Source organism: Onthophagus taurus, chromosome 1, assembly GCF_036711975.1.
Source record: "Onthophagus taurus isolate NC chromosome 1, IU_Otau_3.0, whole genome shotgun sequence".
Lineage (NCBI taxonomy): Eukaryota > Metazoa > Arthropoda > Insecta > Coleoptera > Scarabaeidae > Onthophagus > Onthophagus taurus.
The window spans coordinates 7356628-7378177 of record NC_091966.1 but is presented as its reverse complement, the minus strand read 5'-3'; the positions used below and the strand labels follow the sequence as shown (position 1 = coordinate 7378177).

At 32.6% G+C, this 21550-nt stretch overlaps 3 protein-coding genes across 3 annotated transcripts; 2 read left to right on the top strand and 1 right to left on the bottom strand.

The window, feature by feature from the left end:
* Window positions 1-3997: 3997 nt before the first annotated feature.
* Window positions 3998-4586, bottom strand: LOC111414897 (protein LLP homolog). The gene is made up of 2 exons (XM_023046366.2): window positions 4497-4586; window positions 3998-4434 (listed from the first exon to the last, which is right to left on the bottom strand). Exon 2 carries the CDS (start codon window positions 4430-4432, stop codon window positions 4055-4057), a length of 378 nt encoding a protein of 125 aa, XP_022902134.2. The 5' UTR covers window positions 4433-4434; window positions 4497-4586; the 3' UTR covers window positions 3998-4054.
* Window positions 4568-5802, top strand: LOC111414846 (uncharacterized). The gene is made up of 2 exons (XM_023046297.2): window positions 4568-4638; window positions 4709-5802. The coding sequence occupies exon 2, from the start codon at window positions 4711-4713 to the stop codon at window positions 5761-5763; it is 1053 nt and encodes a 350-aa protein (XP_022902065.2). The 5' UTR covers window positions 4568-4638; window positions 4709-4710; the 3' UTR covers window positions 5764-5802.
* A 4857-nt stretch (window positions 5803-10659) lies between these two features.
* Window positions 10660-21509, top strand: LOC111414881 (uncharacterized). Its single transcript, XM_023046344.2, has 5 exons — window positions 10660-10923; window positions 20364-20747; window positions 20797-20905; window positions 20962-21185; window positions 21240-21509. Exons 1-5 carry the CDS (start codon window positions 10866-10868, stop codon window positions 21308-21310), a joined length of 846 nt encoding a protein of 281 aa, XP_022902112.2. The 5' UTR covers window positions 10660-10865; the 3' UTR covers window positions 21311-21509.
* The last annotated feature ends 41 nt before the right edge of the window (window positions 21510-21550 follow it).

Below are 21550 nucleotides of genomic sequence, written 5' to 3'. Positions count from 1 at the left end.
TTAGCGGGGACAACACAAGATGAAATGCTCGAAAACAAATATTTGGCTCGTCAAATTACCAAAATAACCGAGATTACCGAATTGATTGAGTAATTATTTAAATTTAATAGTGAAACTGAAAAAGTTTCAGTTGGATTTTTCTTTATGAATACCTTATTATTCATTAAGTAATAATTAATAAGAAAATTTAATAATGAAAGTATGTTTATTTAGTTATTTTTAAATTTCAAAGTACTTCCGACAAATTTAAGTAATTAAAAGGTTAAATATAGAGAAAGTTATTCAGAATTTGATAAAATCAATAAATCGAAATGTTATCGTTGTGTTATACAAGTTATTATGTGATATTGTGGAAAATTTTCTTACTAAATTAGGTAGGAATTAATTCAGTATCTTAAGAAATTTAAAAAAAAAATTACTAAATGGCTTGTACATGACACTAATAATAGTTATTTATATTACAAGTGGGCTAGAAATATAATTACACCTTCTGACGTGGAGGAAGCCGCAACGAATGCAGTTTCATCATTACTACCAGAAAAGTTGCGAAAAAAATGCATGGTGTAATCAGAAGTGTGTAGAAAACGAAACAAGTAAGAAAGTTTTCGAAAACATGTCGAAAAAGTATAAATCGCCAAGTCTTTGGACTTTTTATTCGATTTTACGAGCAGTAATGTCTATGAAAAAGAATGTTGAGTATACTCAATTAGTCGTTCTTTTAAAAAGACAAGGTAAGATGTATAAACCGAAAAAGTCTAAGGTATTGTCAAAAACCAACATAGAAAAATTTCTAAAAGAAGCGGATGATGTAAGTTTTTTACTGGATAAAGTTGCTATTTCAATATTGGCTTCATCAACTAAATAAATTTGTAAAATTGTTTTTCAGGTTGTGTTGATTATAGGAATTGCTGGAACGTATCGCAACCAAGAGTTGGTCAATTTGGTTTTAGGAGATGTTAAGGATCATGGCCAAATATTTTATATTAACATTCCGATGTTCCGACGAAAAAAACCAATGTTTCGCGTGAATTTTATATAATGTCTGGAGGTTTTGAAGGAATAAGTATGGTCGAAATAATTCCAAAATATAAACACTTACGCCCTCAACACGCCAACTACGTACGATTCTTCGTTGAATACAGAAAGGAAGTTTGCATTGTTACCATAAATACCTTCGATAGTATGCTAAAAAAATTGCATTATTTATAAAATTAGAAAATCCTGACTATCATCAATATCTTTGTTGGCGGATACAGGAGCAGATCTGTTAAGTGTTAAACGATATGGCGGATGGAAATCCAACGCTGTTGCAGAGGGATATATAGATACTTCTGTGGTATCGTTGAAGTTTGTTAGGTTTTAAAATGAAAGAGTTTTTTTCCAACTACATATGAATGTATTTTACCCAAAGGTTCGTACAATTCTGTCTTTTACAAAAGAGTAATTAATTTAAAGTTGGAAAATAAATTAATTGGAAAATAAAAAACAAGATATTAGGTGAACAACGTTCAAGAAGTAAGGACAACAGCAATCGACCTGTAGAAATAACAACTAAAAATTTAGCGACCTCATCTGAAATAAGTGTTTCGAAATGTAAACACATAACAATTAATGTTTATAATAAATAGTATTGTTTCTCTTTAAATAGGTAGCACTTTTCCTTTTGTATTCTTGCTCATTTCAATAAATTAAGTCTGTTCTAATTGGGCTAAAAATGCGTTACGTAATGAAACCAGTGCGGTAATGAACTTCATTACGTAACTCAAATCACCTCAAATGAGTGTGGTAATGATGACTTATCCAAGCAGTCGTAGATAAACAAGTTATCAAAGCGGTTATTAAAATATGGAGTGGTCAACAACTTTTTCTCATTTTTATGACACCTTTGGACTGTTAATATTTGCAAAACTGTAACTGTAACTAAATATCTAAATATTGGCGCCTTGAAAACAGAGGCAATAATAATAATACAAAATCATTTCAAGTATTGGCATACACAGATAATGTACTTGTAATGGTCAGAAGTTAAGGTGGATTGTAAAGATCTTTTTTTGTTTTCTAAAGTTGTCTCGTTTTCTAGCAAATTTTTTTGTACAAAATAAAGAAATTGTAATAGCAGTATATTTCGCGCAGTAGCTGTTATAAAACACCCAAGACGTCATAAACTTCACGAAGAGTCTATTAATAGTTAAAATATATGTAACATTTAAAAAAACACTAAAAAAATTTTTTTTTTAATTGATTTTCGATAGGGTTTTGAATGTTTTCGATAACTGTGCGTCGTGTTGTTGCAAAAGTTCCATTTTATACCAAAATGTTAGCATGACTCTTCTACGTCGAATTGAGTCGGATGCCAGCAAAAATAATAATTGATGAATTGAATTTGTTCAATTGACTTCGGCTTAGTTCTTTGGCTCAATTGTTTCTCCTGATTCAGCCGAAGCCAGTCGCGGCCTAGGCGAAGCAATGCTTTGCTCACATATGGGATTATACAAAAAGTATGGAATAATGGTTCCTAAAGTTTTTACTGGTTCCAGCCTAAACTTCAACTTAAATTAAAAAAAGTTAACGTGATAGAAAAATTTTTTTTCGAATTTTGTTGTACTTTTACTGGTTTATTTATATTTTTGTTGTCTAACTAATTTCGGCTAAAATACATGTAAAAATTCTTGGTGGACAAGATGGTCTGACCATCTTGTAACATCTACCACAAAAGATGTCCATGCGGAGTTAAATCTTTAAAGTTTTGTAAAAGAATTTTTACATGTATTTTAAGTAAATTTTGTGATAGTAATAATTTTAATTTGTTCACCGCTTTATATTTTCGATGTTAATTTCCTGTAAGATACAATGACTTTTGTCTCTGATGATGGCTTTTGCCGAAACTAGTTAGACAACAAAAATATAAATAACCAGTAAAAGTACAACAAAATTCGAAAAAAAAAATTTTTTTTCTATCACGTTAAACAAACTGGTATAATGGATATTAACTTCAATTTCAACCTAATAAAAAAAGTTACTTGAAACTATTTTCCGCATATCTTGGCGTAGAAATAAAATAAAAATGATGACGGCAGTCTGAGTTACGACATGGTGAGTGTGTTTTTTAAATGGAACATCCTGTATATTTTAAGGTTTTTGGATTCCTTTTGACAAGGTGTTGCAAAATGCCATAAGGTTTTAATGCTTTAAACTGCATAGTTTTCGAGATATTGAAACTTTTATTTAAAAAGATTTGACGTAGCGACAACCAAATTATGGCGTCATTATGGAATAGACAACCTAAGCCTTGACGTCACAGGGATGGGCGGAGCTTACACCGACACCAAACATTTTCGTTGCTAACGGTAAATCACCATATGCAATGTTTCATTACTGTTAAAATAAAATAAACTAAGTGATGACATTTCAAATGACATTTTTTGGCTGCGCCCATCTCTGTGACGTCAGACTTAGGCAGTCTATTGAAAAATTGCATATGGGGATTTTTCGTTAGCAACCAAGATGTTTGGAGTCGGTATAAGCTCCGCCCATTCCTGTGACGTCAACGCTTAGGTTGTCTATTCCATAATGACGCCATAATAGACTGCCTAAGTCTATCGCTACGCCAAATCTTTTTAAATAAAAGTTTCAATATCTCGAAAACTATGCAGTTTAAAGCATTAAAACCTTATGGCATTTTGCAACACCTTGTCAAAAGGAATCAAAAAAATTAAAATATACAGGTGTTCCATTTAAAAAACACACTCACCATGTCGTAACTCAGACTGCCATCATCATTTTTATTTTATTTCTATGCCAAGATATGCGGAAAATAGTTTCAAGTAACTTTTTTTAATTTAAGTTGAAGTTTAGGCTGTAGAACCATTATTCCATACTTTTTGTACACCCTGTATGTTGTTGGAATATGGGTTGATATGGTATTCGACCTCAGGTTGGTTCCTTGAATCAAAAAATGGTTAATATGATAAATGGTGAAAATGATAAAAAAATAATATTAGTCATCAGATAACACATTTTATTATTTAAAAAATCAATTACATTTATTATTAAATTAGTTGCTTCGTTTTTTATTTTTTCCAATTCTTTTATTTCTCTTTTTCTCACCCTTCCTATGTTTCTGTACTTTTCTTTGATTCATCCACACAGGATAATTACCAAATTGATCCTTCATTGTTTTAGAATTAAATACCCTTTTTCCAGCAGTGTCCATAACCATTTCATCTTCTTTTTCTTCAACATTTTTCTTTTCTTTTATAGTTTTAGCATCCGTAACTGTTGCTATTTCAGCAATATCAGTCATAGTCACGTCCGTATTCTTCTCATCAATACCAAGAGTCTTTTTTAGTCTATCCAATTCTTTTTGTCCATAACGCTCTCTTTTTACAGCGCGACATTTCCTCCTCCATTTACTTCTTAAGCTTTTAGCCATGACTGCAAATAATTATTGGATTATAAAGCTTAAACATTAGAGAATTGATTTAGAATTAATTTACCTGATAATACTTCTTCTGATAGTCTCAAAAAAAAGTTTTATTAAGGATGTGTTATCAACCTGTCAAAACAACGTGACAGCAAATAAAAAGAGGTTATGTTTGTATAATTGGTTGCATAACTTAATAAACATAACCTTCAAAGGTAAAAAAATTTGTGATATTTTTATTAATTTTATGTAAAATAACTCTTATTATTATTATTTTATTATTAGATATGGAAGAACTAATCCAATACGATTTAAATGGTTGCGAAAATATTTTAAATCAAATTGAAAATGAAAATAAAAAATATGAATCATTATCCATAGAAAACGAACGATTAAATAGTAGAATTTCCGCAATATCGTTAAGTACCAAGAAAGAATTAGTTAAAGATAACGTATTTAAATGCAGGGTAAAAGTATTCAATTCGATTTTTACTGTTCATAATCTTCTCTCGGAAAAAATATCTCTTTATGAACTAGAAATGGCAATTCGCCACAAAGCCAAAAAATTCTATTTCGTGGAAATATATATCGCAAATTCTTTCCAAAAACGTATTATTCATCAGAATTGGTTGATTAGCGCTTGTGTGAAAAGTTCCAAGAAACAAATTGGTAAAAGCATTAATGTTAAAAGGAAAATTACAAGTCCTGTTTGTATGTTGATTCCGTTTGATGATTCTAATGAAGAAGCGACTTTAAAAGTTTGGATAGCTTGGCCTGAAGGAACCGTGTGGCCTTATTTACAAATCGCTCAAATCCCTATCGATATTTCTTACCATTTTGATGTGAATAATTTAAGTCTTAACACAACAAATACAAAAATTTTTAGTATTTATAAACTTTACGACATTTCCGCTTCTTTTATCGCAGAAACAATTTGCCAAAGTCAACTTTATTGCGCAGGAGAAGCAGATTTATTTTTGGAGACTATTTTAAGAAATTGTTATCATAATTTAGATCTTAGAGATCAAGGATCATTTAACAGATCAAACGATGTGATTACTGTTAAGATTTCAGTTGGAAGTACTCAGAATGTTGAAATCAAATTGGATTTAGTTAATCATATATTGAGTATGCAGGGAAATTGTAGAGATCTTTATTTGTTGAGGAGGTATTTTTGTAAGGAGATGTGTTTATCGATTAAAACATTAACAGAAGATGTGTTGAAATCTTTGAAACAGTGGAAAAGTGATTTGAAGAATGATAATGAAAAAATAATAAATGTAACAAGAAGGAATAATGCGAATGATATTTATTTAGAATTAAGACGTATTGTTATTTAATTTTTTTTATTTCAAGAAAAAGTACATTTTTTAATTTTATATTATTTTATTTATTTTTCATCAAGCTGTTGAACCACTTATAACAAGGTTGATGGCAATTACAGTGGATTATTTTAATACTGATACTTTAAAGAGTTTTTTTGAGACAATCTTGAAGATAACTTGCACTATAGTTTCATGAAAAATACTCAAGAATATCATTTAAACTGCTAAACATCACCAAGAAATGTAAGTTGATACAAGCAAACTAAATATTGTTAATGAGCGTAATTCTGGAAGCAATTTGAGAAAATGGTTAATTTAATTAATAAAGAAGCTGATTTATTGAGAACTCACATTGCCAAAATTTAAAATGGAATCCAGTTTTTACACAAGAAGCTTGGCGACATCAAGCTATACATGACGTATAGCGAGGTAAATATAAATATTCAGAACAAATAACTAGATATGTTTTTGGGAAAAATTTTGAGAGGAAATTTCCTATACAAGCTAGAAACTTAAAAAAATGCGCTATGTTTTAGTGAAATATAGCACAAACTTAAGAGTACTAAGCAATAGTAAGTCAAGCTTTATATTCCACTAAGCTTAAGGTATTGGAGTTCTCTATGGAGGTCTACCCTATAAAAAAAATTCAAACAGTTCCCGTACTTTTTTTAGACGTTAATTGGCATTGTAATTTTTTATTTATTCTGATGATTTCATTGAACTCCTCATATAATTTTGTCCCTAAATATTGTTTTAATTTTTTCTAAATTTTGCATTACTATTGTTAAGCTACACAAATCGGGAATGAAAGACGGTCGACATCGTACGAATGACTAGTTTCAAGAAACAAACTGTCTACGATGCCGTCAAACGTTAGAAGGAGACTGGAGGAACTGTGGAGCGTCCTCAGAGAGGTCGTCCAATCATCGCCACGACTCTAAAGTATGTGCAGAAGGTCCGATGTTGCGCTCAACGTTACCCAGAACGTTCGATCAGGAAAATGGCAAAGGAGCTTGGCGTCAGTATCGGTAACACTTGAAACATCGTCAAAAGAGCTTCAGCTTGAGCAACTTCAACTACTTCAGAAAGTAGCTGCAAAAATTTCTGTGATGGTTTGGGTTTATATCTGCGCCACCAAAAAAACGCCGTTGGTTTTAATTGATCAGAACGTCAAGATCAATGCCGTCAGCTATCAATCAGCGAGTTTTACGAGACGAGCCGTGGGTGGCGGAACACTTCGGTCAAGAGGGATTCATTCTTTAGCAAGACTGGGAGCCGCCACATGTGGCCAATTCGACAATCAAAATTTGCAAAGAGCTATTTCCAGGCTTTTGGGGCTAAAAGATTTGGCCGCCTCATTCGCCGGATCTCAACCCAATGAATTACTTCGTTTACCAACACCAAGGTCCGTTGTCGCGTTCAACGCAACCCAGAACATTCGATCAGGAAAATGGAAAAGGAGCTTGGCGTCAGTATCGGTAACACTTGAAACATCGTCAAAACAAAGCTACAAAATCGATCGTCTCCACTTCCTGAATGATACAATTAACCTGAAGAGATCGCTGCTGCATGTTTATCAAAAGTTCTCTTCACTGATGAGAAAATTTTGCCTACTGAGACGATCGACTCGCTCCTCAAGCATCAGAAGCAAGTTCAACTACTCAAGAAAGTAGCTGCAAAAATTTCTGTCGAGTTTTACGAGACGTTCTGGAGCCGTGGGTGGCGGAACACTTCGGTCAAGACGGATTCATTCTTCAGCAAGACTGGGAGCCGCCAAATTTGGTCTATTCGACAATCGCCATTTGCAATGAACTGTTTCCCGGCTTTTGGGGCAAAAAGATTTGGCCGCCTAATTCGCTGGATCTCAACTCAATGGATTACTTTGTTTACCAACACGAAGCTCCTTGGCCAACATTAATTCCCATAAATCCTCCAATATCTGGCCATAAATTACGCCATAGCAAACAGGTGGTTCATCCTGATTTTGACCAATTTTTTCCGGACATTGATGTAAATCAGGCTACTGCACTTCCGCCATCTTTAAGGCATAACATTCACTTTTCGGGACTTAGTGTTTGTTTTGTTGGTGAAATACTTGGCATTATATTACCTACAAATATCCAAACTGTCGATATTGTATAGCGCAATGGTGACTTAACGGAATCAATCAATCATCACTCTTTTCTAGTCAACTGACGCCTTCTACTAACTTGTGGCAACCTTGGCGGTTACATAACCTTTGACTGCTTCTAGAAGGTTCTACCATTTTTTATGTCTACTATTTAGTAAAGCGGATAAGCTTATAATTCTAGTCTCTTCGTCGACGGTTCAGACATTGGAAAATACACTTGCGCACAAACCGCTGTTTTGCTACATATAAACATAGAGTCAGATTTTGTTCCCTTCGTCAACACCCCAAACTCCCAAACTTCTTCCTCCTCCCAAAACTTCGGATACATGTTAAAGCAACCCGCACATTCTTCGGAGTTATATGGTTCTCTTGTCATCCAGAATTATTCATTCCATTATGCTATAGCGCAGACGACCCATACACCAACTTCGAGTACTTTTATAAACAATACTTAAGCTACTATGTCGCGTAATTATGACAAATGCGTTCCTGACAATTAGAAGTTAGTCTTCCCGATGCATTGCTGTCATTTAAAAATGCTTTGCCCGAAACCGGGATGTCATATTTTAATTCACATTTTGGAACCTACCCAAAAATTGGCTTTGGTATACGATAACTTTTCATAAATGTTTAGTTATTTTCTGCGGGAATTCTTTTTGTTACGATTTTATACGGAAATTTGATGTCTGACTGTTTAGACTTCAACTCAGCTCATCTAGTATATTCCCATTTTTTATTTGGCGAACTAACTTGATGACTGCATAATAATAATAAAAACCACTTTATTGACAGCAAACAATAACTAAGATAAAAAAAATAAATACAGAGTACGATAATGTAACATCAGACTGAAACTTTATGCAGTTAAACGGCGAAGTCCAGATAACAGTTTCCAAAGATCCTGTCATCTGTTCTACTCAACCAGGAGTTGAACGATCAAACATTCAAGATAAGAAAACAAACACCTAGAACTCTTAGCATATGTCGTTTTCCTCTCTTACGAAATTCCTCTCTTAATAATTATAAAGAAAGAAAGATAAATAAATAAAATAATAACATTCGTTCGCTTCAACGTCAGAACACCGAGGCAGCATAAATGTTTTGACCCCCAAATTTCTTACCTGCGGAGACACGACCAATTCAATGAAACATTGACATTATGAGATGATAACTTGCCAAACGTAACTATTGTTGATTTGGTTGCATTAAGTGTTAGTGCCATTTTGACGGAGTACTCCGAGAGTGCTAAAAGATCTGCGTTTAATTTTGTACATGACAAGGCAATGTGCTCTCTTCAAAAGTCAAATACGGCGCATTTGGGCAGTTGAGAAGTGTACAGAGTAAATAGTAGCCCCAACTAACGAAGCTCCCTGAGGGACACCATCCCCCACGGGTAAGGGAGCCGAAAATTGCTCATCCAATTTCACCACCCGAATTCGGCCAGATAAGAAGCTGTCGAATCAGATATACCAACATAATGCAAGAGGGATAACAGCATTCGGTGGTTGACTTTGTCAAAAGCCTTGCTGTAATCTAGAAGCACAACCACTCCAGTCTGACCATCATCGCAATCCTTCAAGAGATCATCAGTGACGTTAATTAAGGCGGTGGCACAATTGACATCATGCAGGTGTGGAGGAATAATTGGCCTGGACTTTTTCTCGATATTCAACCTATTTAAAAGCCTCCAACTACTCTACACGTCCATATCATTAAATGTACTATTGAAATAAGCTTTTTTTTCACGACGTATTGTCAATGTAACCAAATAATGTCTTGTTCTCCTAAATTTACACAGAGCCTGTTCTCTGATCTTCCTCATTATCATAATATTGGGTGTTATCCATGGAGAAAAGGGCTTAGCAATCCTAAGAGGACGCACTGGATCATTCGTGTGGTCTTCATTTTATTGGCGTGACCAGCTAACCAGAATTTTTTTGCCACATAGGTGTGTTCTTTTCCTTTTTCTCTGCTGAGTTCTGCAATTAAATAGATATTTTTGCATTGCAGTCCTCTTCTGCTTTGATTCAACTTTTTTTACTGCCATTTCTAACCATTTACTATTCTTAGCGACAGTCTTAGAGTTGTTTAAGCAAACAGATGTGTTTCAATCCCTTTTTTCTTATCTAGCCAAACGTTGCAACTCGTTGTTGGTTACGTCACTCTGCATTTCACACGTACTTTTCTGAATTGATTTCAATTCGTAAACTTTAGTTCATCGATGAAGTACCTCTCCGATGACGTTGGAGACATTTCTATTACAAGTTATGGGGTAACAGTTTTACATTGCCATTGGGTTTATTAAAACAATTTTCCTTTCCACCAAGTCTACATTAATCAGTTAAGTTAGCTTTCAGTTTCTTTAAGCAGCTGAGAAGCAATCTAAACACCGTTCGGTTTAAAATAATATTATAGAAATTTTGGAGGTACAGAATCAAAGCATCTCCGAGATGAGTTATGTCAAGTTTGATGGAAATTATATATAAACAATATAAATTAAGAATGAAGTATCTATTTCTATACAAATATATTTGCTATTTATATATTTTTCATTGAAAATCTTTCAAAATAATAAAAAAAGGAAATAGAGAAAATAGAATGTGTAAAATGTTTGTTTGTAAATCTCAAAGTTGTAACATGATAACACCGAAGCGGTATTGTCTGGCAGATACGCGATGGCTCCGTATAGTGTTATCGTTATTTATACGCTTTTCAGACGGGTAAAGAAAGACGGAACGTGCTGACCACGGCCACTGCTCGCGATGGACTCAACTGTATGCTTCGACGAGCACGTGCGATGGTTTTTGGTGCATTAAAATAGCTTCAGTGTACCTCAAGCATCGTTAGCGTTAGGGTGGTTTTACCTGTATGCACTATTTAACCGCCAATTTTCGAATGAGACCGTTCTTGAGTGTGTAGTGAAAGTGAATTTACCAAAAAAAAAAAATTAATTTAAACGTTTTGGGATTATTATATAAAAATTTTAATGTTTTTGAAGATGAGAATTTTGGAAATTTTGGTGTTTATCCAATTTTGTTTATTTGGTAAGTAAAGAGTTATGAATTTTAGTTTGATTTATTTAATTGTATAATTTTGGTATTTTGTTTTTGAGTAGAATTAAAAATTTGAACTGACTATGTAAAAAAGTAATCATTATTTTTAGATTCGAATTAATGGTTACGAAAATAGTTTTTTGGCAATAGACGATTTTCTGGTTTCTTGTGAAGGTTTTCTATTAGTTTGTGGAGATGTTGAGCGTTTTGTCGAAGTGAAAAGGAGGTTTTGCTTCATTTCGGTTGCCAAAAATTTTCAGTCATCATACATTCAGTACATAGTAGTTTCTAATTAAATTTATGCAGCACTCGCCGTTTCATTTGAACGATCCTCGAACCATCTGTTGCTCCATAGGCCGTTACGAGACGTTACGACGGTAACACAGTACCTTGTAGGAAGGAATTAAAAAGCACTGGTGCGGGGTTCCGGTTCTTTGGGTTTTGATCCCCTACAAAGGCACGTGCCAACGGAAATACACGCGTCGTACAATTTATTCTGTAGATAAACCACATACTAAAGAACGGTTTATTTTCTTTTAACTTGAGTAATCATTCAACATGATTTTAACTTTAACTGTTGTTTATTTCCATTAACTTAAAACTAGAACTTCTAAATTCATTTAAAATAAGCTTATTACTTCAAATTTTCGTTAATTATTAATCTATCTCTAAGTGGATATTGCAATGCATACAGCAAAGTTTAAAAATAGGGTTGGTGAATTGAAAGAAGTTGCCAAGAAAGATTGTTGGCGTCTACTTTAAAAATTGTTCTGTTCGTACTTGAGATTCTTTTCTCGTTGGAACATACATAACATACCGCATCAAAGGAATATCTTGAATGTTTTACTGAGAAATTGAAATATCTGAACATAGCTTGTTCCATATTCTACATTTTTTGCATTGAGTTTGAATGACGGCATTTTCTTTAATAAAATTGTGTAATGGATTGCCGATAACGATTAAAGCTTTTGTATCATAACAACAATTAACCCTAGAAAGATAATCATATTGTGATGTACATAAAAGATAATCATGCTTAAAATTGACCCATGTATGTGTTTATATTTATTTGTATACAAAACAGACACTTTAAATGCGCAGAGTATCTTTCTAGGGTTAAAGGTCAATATCAAAATTTAATCAATATTTCCAAAAATAAAGTTTTTGGTAACAGCAATTGATAATATAAATCATAAAGTGGAAAATATTTGAGAAACTTAATATGATAAACAAGACGTTTTAATTTATCATGGAATGCATTTTTTTTTTTTGAGAATCAGATGTCTCTCTTTTACCTACTGTTTAATATAGAGGTTTTATCCTGCTTGCATCCACCTCCGAGGATGTTGACGTTAATAACAATTCGCCTAGAGAACATAGATGTTGTGATTATTTATTTTAATTTTTAGAAGATTACTCAGTTAAGGTTCTATTCACGCAAATACTACGTCTTGAAGTTTCTTTAGATGAAGGCCATCTGCAGTCTTCCATAACTTATGGGGTTAATACAACCATTTTGCCGACGGTTCGATGCTTTCGTACAAGCGTTCCTGAATTTTTCCGTGAAATCTTGGATGTAGGATTTGAAGTGATTATACACGGGTTTATCGGCGAGGTGAAGCGTTGATTGCCCAATACCTTCTGATCCGTTCTTTAGCGTGTGCAAAACCCTTGATCTTTGAAGAAGGAAAGGCTATCCACAATTATCGTGAGGTGTTCCTAGATGTATTCGGTGAGTTTTCATACTGCATCATTATGTTGGTCAGTGATATGGATCATAATGAGGTTGCCTTGAATTGTTTAGATAAGTAAGCCAGTGGGAGTGGGTCATCCAGACAAGAAGCGCATCTCTTGTGTGTGATTGTGGTCTGATATCAAGTAGAGAATTGTGTAAAAACGAAGGAGGATCATACACTTCGTTGGATACATATTTGGTGGAAACTTCGTTCATATACACGTAGATTTAACTCGTCGCCAAATCAGTAATGTATTGTGTCCAAGTGTTCTCTTCTAAACTAGAGTCCCAATTAGAATTTCTTTGAACATAAATCGTCATCATAAATATTGATATTCTATTTGCTTTAATGTGTTGTAAACGAGAAAGAGAATAACCGAAAGATGTCGTAGATGATGATAATGTGACAATCTTTGCAATTAACGCAAAGGTTAACAATTGAAATATACCATGTGTAATCATTACGGGCAAAACATTATAAAAGGACTTGAATGTTGTCTCTCAAACCATTTTGACCACTATTCCAGCTGTATGGTAGTTGAGAACCTCAGGTTGCTCATTTTCCAGTTGGTTTTCTATATGTATGGATGGAGCTTCTTTAGAATCATCGCTTATCATTTTTTCAATGTTGATGGATCCTCTTCGACATTATCATTCATAGCTTAGATGTTCACAAGTGATCCGTTTATTCTAGGTCGTCCATATGGTGTCCGAACTCGGGTTGAGTCTTCAAGTGGAGTCACCAAACGTCGAATTGTTTGAGATGCAGGCGCCACAGGGTTCGGATATTTATTCCAAAATTCACGTTAAGTTAAATCCAACGTATATCTTTCCATTTTGAAGCACAATAAATTTTGTCACCTGTCGAGAAAACAATATTTACCATCAAATACCAAATTTTAGCTTCTTCAGGTAGTGTGATACTATTTTTATACGCCAGCTAATATAAAGCCGATTCTCCCCTTTCATTCCGCTACTTTGATTGTTCTTTGCAGATATGATATGAGCATAGTTATGAAATACTTGCGATACTCTCATGGAAAAAGTGGGGGCAAGAATCCTAAAAACTTGACATTACATACTATGATTTAAGTTTAAAATGCATATTGATTTTGACACTTATGCTGCTCATATCTTTAATGCTGTTAAGGGATTTTGATGCAGAATTTCATATAAATTACATGTATGTGATGAATGAAGCTTACTTTTATTTATACATTCCTATTTGCAACATACTATATTTATAATACTATATAATATTTTTCAAAACACAAATGATGAAGACAACAGTAGAACTATACTACTTTAATAATTTTATTGTTAAGATGATAGAGCATTTTCTGCTTGGATGATTTTGTATGAAAAAATCGCCTTTTTTCATAAAAGACATAAATTCTAGTCTTTAAAAATGAATAGCAGCTTGGTCAGTAAGAACGGTTCGTAAAAACAGTGGAGGGATTGGAGAAAGTAATAATGTAACCAGATAAAGAAAATAAAAATTTGATTTATTTGTTTATGCTAATTCTTGAAGCCTTTTCACTCACTGTTTGTGTTCGTTTAAAAGAACAGCTTTCTTATCACCTAATTTTCAGTCATATGTGATGTATCATTTTGAGTATTATCTTAATTTTTTAACTAATGTGTAGCTAAGTGCAGGCAACTAAAAACATTATAGGTGGTTGATGGAAGTGAATTTCTGAAAAATGGCTTGATGATTATATTCAGTGTCAAAGACACAATTTAATTAAATAATTTATCTTCCCATGTTTACATCAAACAGATAATTGCAATTAAATTGCAACCATACTTTCCATTGACGAATTTTACTACGATTTTTGCAACATGTTCTCTAAATGTAGTGCTAGAGTCTCTCACGTCACGTCGTTTATGAGGCTACTGCATATTATTATAAGTTCCTTCAGCTTGTTAGTTTAACTTTGCTTTCTTCGTAAGTTTTAATGTTTCGGACATTAAATAGTTTGCTAGCTTGATGCTAGTTTGATAGGATTGTTCATATCATTATTATTCTCCATAAATACTTGCCCAACGAATTGTGCTCGAAAAATAAATTGATTATCTTGATTCTTTTTGTATACATTTCCTCAGCAAGCTACTCTGATTTTCAAGAACGTAGAGAAATGAGAAGAGTATATAACAATAGATGAAGAAGGATTTAGATACAGTAGAACCTCGTTAATCCGAATTAATTGGGACCGAAGGTGGTTCAGATTATCAAATTGTTCGGATTATCAAATCTTGCTGCTAAATAGTTGAAAACACAAGTATTGGATACAAAAGAATTCACAAAAAAATTACTTTTACAAAAGAAATTTAATTTTTGCTTTTTGGGCATTCGGATTAGTGCGGTTCGGATTATTGAGGCTCTACTGTATTTGATAAAATGCATTTGAGATTATATTCTTAATATTTAACGTTTTACAAAAACCAATACTTTTGTTGTTGAAACGGTCTACAAGAATTTGTATTAATAGTGGTATAGAGTATTATACAGATACTTGTATAAATTTACACGATTTTTTAAGAAAAACCGAACTCTCCAAGCAAATAATCTGGCGTCAATAACGTTAATTGACGCTATTTCTAATAAAACAAAGTTTAGAGGTTTAGAAAGCTCAAACTTCTAAGAATTTAACAAACTTCAAGAGTAAAATTTCTTCACGCCATTACTCAACAAACTTTTATATCTGATCAACAGGGCACGGAACTTTTGTAACAAAACGATACGATTTCCCCCTTCCACTCGTTCTCACAAAATCTTGATTAAAAGAACAGCATACTGTTCAGTGGGAAATTAAAATTTCAAGTTAGCAAAAAATTGTATTAATAAACACTGTTCCTGAAACAATTCTAAACAAAGTTTGTCAACAATTTTTTTTGATTAAATCAACAATAAGGATATAACCTCAAAAATATTAATTTTTATACTATTCAGAGGGAAATTAAAATTTCAAGTTAGCAAAAAATTGTATTAACAAACGCTGTTCCTGAAGTAATTCTAAACAAATTTTGTTAACAACATTTTTTTGATTAAATCAACAATAAGGATATAACCTCAAAGATATTAATTTTTATACTATTCAGAGGGAAATTAAAATTTCAAGATAGCAAAACATTGTATTAACAAACGCTGTTCCTGAAGTAATTCTAAACAAATTTTGTTAACAACATTTTTTTGATTAAATCAACAATAAGGATATAACCTCAAAAACATTAATTTTTGTAGCATACTGTTCAGTGGGAAATTAAAATTTCAAGTTAGAAAAAAATTGTATTATAAAAATTGTTCCTGAAACAATTCTAAACAAACTTTGTCAACAATTTTTTTTGATTTAATCAATAATTAAGGAGATAACCTCAAAATAATAATTTTAAAATTTTTATACATAATTACACTTAGATGCTTAATTAATAGAGATGTAAAAATTTGTTATTAAGATAATTGATTCAAAATCGAAATTGAAACAAATTTTATTTAAAACATTTTTTAATAAAAACAATAATTGTTGAGATAATTAATTTTGATGGCATACTATTCAGAGGGAAATTAAAATTTCAAGTTAGCAAAAAATTGTATTAACAAACACTGTTCCTGAAGTAATTCTAAACAAATTTTGTTAACAACATTTTTTGATTAAATCAACAATAAGGATATAACCTCAAAAATATTAATTTTTATACTATTCAGAGGGAAATTAAAATTTTAAGTTAGCAAAAAATTTTATTAACAAACACTGTTCCTGAGGTAATTCTAAACAAATTTTGTTAATAAAAATTTTTGATTTGATCAATAACCTCAAAAAAAAATTTATATATATATTTTTTTTATTGAGAAAATCGTTTTAGTGGAGGGGGGAAATCGTTTTGTTACAAAAGTTCCGTGCCCTGCTGATCAATCATAAAACAAACAAATGATGTTATTACATTTACCACTTAAATGGACAAACATTTTCCATTGGCCTCTCTTCAGTGCCACCAACTTGACTTCTCCCCATGTCTTTCTTTGTCCGTCCAACTCCTTTAAAGTCCTCCTCTATGTTGTCCTCGGCCGTTCCAATTTAGTGGCTGTTTCGCAGATTGTAGGTAAATTTTATGCTGGTGATTAATATGCGCAACTTGGTTTTCCTGGATAGTTGGAAGGAACATTCCAAACATTTGTTTGGCTTTCTTTATTATTTGCGCCACGTCCACTTCTGTTCCTCCGTGTTTTGTTACCATATTGCTTAAGTAGCAGAACTCTTCGACCTCCTGTATGTTCTCGCTGTATATAGTAAGTGGTTGCGCGTTGTCTATGGTGATGCGCTAACTGATGTTTTCTTTGATTTCATCTCTAACCCTACGTGCCTGTTACTTGCCCACCATTCTATCCTTTTGTTTAGTTTTGTTTGTATGTCTGTATACTCTAAATAATTTAGTTTGGTTAGAAAGTCCCACCTCATGTTCCACCCATATGATCTATTTGGTTTTGTGTTTTATCATCTGGTGACGTCCAAGTTATTATACCATAATATACCATTGCTAAACGAAAAGGGAGTCTTTCCCAAGATAGAATCTAGTTTGAATTTGGTATTAATAAAATTATGATTGTAGAAGACTATCATGAGCTGTTGCAATTTGAAGTGCATATTTTCTTGGAGTACATTTTTAAGTTGAACAAATTGAAGGAAGAAAGTTCAAGTAAACACTTTCAGATGCATGCCACTAACGAAACGAGTACACAAAAGTGTAGCCAAGTGTAGCCACCCAAAAACAGTATAGCGTGTAATTTTCCGTTGTTCTAATTTGCAGGCATCTTTGAAATCATTTTCACTTAGATTTCCAACATATTACTTTTCTAGTTTCATATTTGACGTTTAATCTGAAAGATTTGATTTATGTGTAATGTTAATGTTTATCTTATAACATTGGATTATAACAAAGATACGTTGAGAAATCGCGCTAATTTGAGAAAGTAGCTCTTACTTCCTGTAGTATTATCGTATAACCTATACAGGGTGTTCATTAGCTCTATGACAAACTTTGGCAGATGAAAGGTGATGCGATTCTAAGGAAAAAATGTTATATGAATATGGGTCCGATTCATTTTGGTTAAAGAGTTATAAGCCTTTGAAAATTTTACACAGTTTAATAGGCAAATGAAAATGTAACATAAAAAATAAGTTTAAAAATTACAAAAATTGTTCGAAATGTGCGCCTTCAGCTTGAATGCACGCCTCACATCGACGAAGTAAAGATTCTATCACACGACGTATGATATTTGGATCATTCCGTATGCTATTAGCTGCATCTTGAATTCTGTCCAGTAGTTGCTGACGGGTAGTAATTTCTACATGGTACACAAGCTGCTTCATGTGTCCCCAGAAATAATAATCCAGCGGATTTAGATCTGGGGATCGTGGTGGCCAGACTACTGGACCTCCATTGCCAATCCATTTGTTTGGAAAATGTTCATGTAACCAAGCGATGACTTCTCTTCCTCGATGTGGTGGTGCACCATCGTGCTGATACCACATATTTTGAACGATGTTAAGTGGTACGTCGTCGATAAAATCGAAAAGGTTATGTCCCAAGAAATTTCTGTACATATTTGCATTTAAGCGTTCATTTATCACCCATACAGGTAGCAAAGAATTGTTAAAAATGCCACCCCAAACGTTTACACTAAACCGTTGCTGAAATCTTCCTGGTCTAATTGCATGTGGATTTTGCAAGGACCACACATGTTCGTTATGATAATTATTTATGCCGTCCCTAGTGAAACACGCTTCATCAGACCACAGAACTTGGGAAATTAAGTTATTATTTTGAGCATGTTGCTGAATAATCCAGTGGCAAAATGCTAAGCGTTGCTCAGTATCTCCAGGATGTAATGCTTGAACATTTTGGCGATGAAACGGATGTAACATTCCTCGATTCAATACACGCCATACAAAACTTTGGGATATTTGTAACATGCTCGCTATACGCCGAGTACTAATTGAAGGGTCGTCAAGTACTACATCAATAACACGTTCTTCATTTTGTACATTCACATCATGGGGACGAACGGAATGTAGTGGAGCGGGGTTACCTGTTTCTCTCAGTCTGCGAAATGATGCACTAAACACTGTATGGACAGGTTGATGTCTATTTGGAAACCTACGAAGGTATTCTCTTGCTGTTTCCGTTACAAAGCCCGTATACAAAAACAATATCTGCATATTCTTCAGTCGTAAATACATGCATTTTCGTTTTCGATCAAAACTCTGACAATTATAAACTTTGAAACACACAGAATAGAGTAAATTGAAATGTTTGACATAAAGAACTCAGCTTTGTTATCACAGCCAACTCTGTATTTGTGTTTCATAATTATTGTTGCGATTGTTGCAAATCTTTACTTCGTCGATGTGAAGCGTGCATTCAAGCTGAAGGCGGACATTTCGAACAATTTTTGTAATTTTTAAACTTATTTTTTATGTTACATTTTCATTTGCCTATTAAACTGTGTAAAATTTTCAAAGGCTTGTAACTCTTTAACCAAAATGAATCGGACCCATATTCATATAACATTTTTTCCTTAGAATCGCATCACCTTTCATCTGCCAAAGTTTGTCATAGAGCTAATGAATCACCCTGTATAACCCAACAATTTACTAAAGTAGTTTTCTAAAAACATTCAGTTGGAATCTCAAATTTGAATAAGATGAAGAAGTCTAAATCTTTGAACTTTTTGCTTCGAATACATTTTCCTCAAAATTTGCAATCACGAGATTGACTCTGATTGATTTATTGATTGCGTTTATTTACTTATGATGTAAGACTGAAAATCCAATTCCAACAGAATCCAAGCTATATTGTGGCGTAATTATTAGAAATATAAGATAAAGGATTTTCGAAACGTTTTTACTTTCTATTATAAATTTTGTTTCAAAATAAAGAAAACAACATTGTACTCATACAAAGGAGAGTGTTCACTCACCGTAGGATTCCTACCGGATATTAAATATTCCCACCGGATATTCCGTGACATATGGAGTCGAAAAGCATATGACAGCACTGGGAGGTTTCAATCAAAGCCCTTTACAAAAATTTTACATTCACCGATTCCGCTTGGTTTGGCATTTCATTTATAATAGTCGATGTGGATATTTCAACCCGATCTCTAACGGTTCGGTTTGTTAGGATATTTTAAGGATTTATTTATTATATTTGGCTCTAAACTTGACCTCTAATTAAGTACGGTAATAAAATACTATGTTTAACATGACACATGTTGTAATAATGATTATTAATAATGAATAAAGAAAATAAACAACAAAATTAATAGATTTTGTATTTTGGATTTTACAAAAATCAAATTTAGGCTTCGATTGGCACATATCCAACACTAAGTCTAATTTAAGAAATATGTAATAAGCTATTTTTAATTTAAGATTATGGGGTTACGAATCATTGGATTTGTATTACTACAAAACAATTTTATGTATTATGACAAAGTTTATTTCATTCTAAATTTTTTTTTTAATTATATCCAATTTCTTAGAAGTTAAGGTACGTTCACCTATAACACAGACTCTAACTATAAAGTACTGCACGATATCATTATCTAAATCTAAGAAGCGGAAAGAGAAAATAACACGTTTTAATTTTTATTTAATCCTAACTACACCAAATTTACATTCTTTTTTTCTTTTAGTATCTGCAAAAATAAAAATTAAAAATTTAAAAATTCCGGATGGCATAGAATACAACACAACCGACGAGGTAATTTTGGATTGTGATTATTCGCTGGGAGAGGAAGACAAAGACACTTTGGTAATAAAATGGTTCTTTCAAGAAGGTAACATCCCAGGCGATGGACGCATGATTTATCAGTGGATAGTGAGCAGAAAACCACAAATTGTTGCAAAACGTTTTAAATCATTAATCGATTTGAGCTACAACGCTTCCGAAGATCCATTTAAAAAACACCGAGCTTTGAAAATTAATAAAATCAGCTCAGAAATAACTGGAAATTATACTTGTGTGGTATCCAGCATGATAAGCGAAGATCGAAAATCCAAAAAATTAGTTGTTTACAGTAAGTATTATAAAAATCGATTAATTCATAATTAATCTTTATATTTCAGGAAAAGCTGAAAATGTTGAATTTATTCATTTGGCGGATTCTGAGATGTACATTTGTGCAGCGTATGGTGTTTATCCAGAACCTGTTATGAATATTTTTGTGAAAGGAAGGTAAATAAAAGAATACACAATAAAATTCATTATAATTTAATTTTGTGTATTTCCAGTAATTTGACTAGAATTGAAGATTATGATGATAACGACGATAACAATCGTGAATCTAGCGAAGGTGACGATGATGCCATAGGTTATAACCACGATGGCTTGCTAAATGTTACCAGTAGTTACAAATATCTCAAAACTGAGATTAAAAATCAAACGCAGTTTATATGCGAATTATGGATTCCAGATACTGATTATCACCTGATATTTTATTCCCATTTACTACCAGGTTAGTAATAAAAATACATAAATAGAATTAAATAAACTTATTTAATGATTGCAGATAATTCTGGAGTAATTCATAGATTAAGTGGGTTGGCTTTAATCGGGTTAAGTTTAGCTCTTTTTATTTAAAATTAAAATTTAATCGGTGTAAATTGATCGGAAGCTATGTAAATTTTTGTATATAATCCAAAGGTTATTAGTTAAGAAATAATTATTTGATTTTATTATATTGTACAGAGAATATTTTTGTACATAAGTGTATAAAGAAGAGACGTGTATTTTCTTACTAGTCCCAAGAAACCAAATAAAGTTATGTTTTATTAAATCATTTCCTTGTTGTAATGATCTGTACTCTTATAATCATGTAAT

Bases quoted from the DNA above. Each gene is read 5' to 3' on its own strand.
- LOC111414897 (XM_023046366.2), bottom strand. From the start codon at position 4,432: ATGGCTAAAAGCTTAAGAAGTAAATGGAGGAGGAAATGTCGCGCTGTA.
- LOC111414846 (XM_023046297.2), top strand. From the start codon at position 4,711: ATGGAAGAACTAATCCAATACGATTTAAATGGTTGCGAAAATATTTTA.
- LOC111414881 (XM_023046344.2), top strand. From the start codon at position 10,866: ATGTTTTTGAAGATGAGAATTTTGGAAATTTTGGTGTTTATCCAATTT. The intron at 20,906-20,961 runs GTAAATAAAAGA...GTGTATTTCCAG, and splicing joins AATATTTTTGTGAAAGGAAG to TAATTTGACTAGAATTGAAG. The intron at 21,186-21,239 runs GTTAGTAATAAA...TAATGATTGCAG, and splicing joins TTATTCCCATTTACTACCAG to ATAATTCTGGAGTAATTCAT.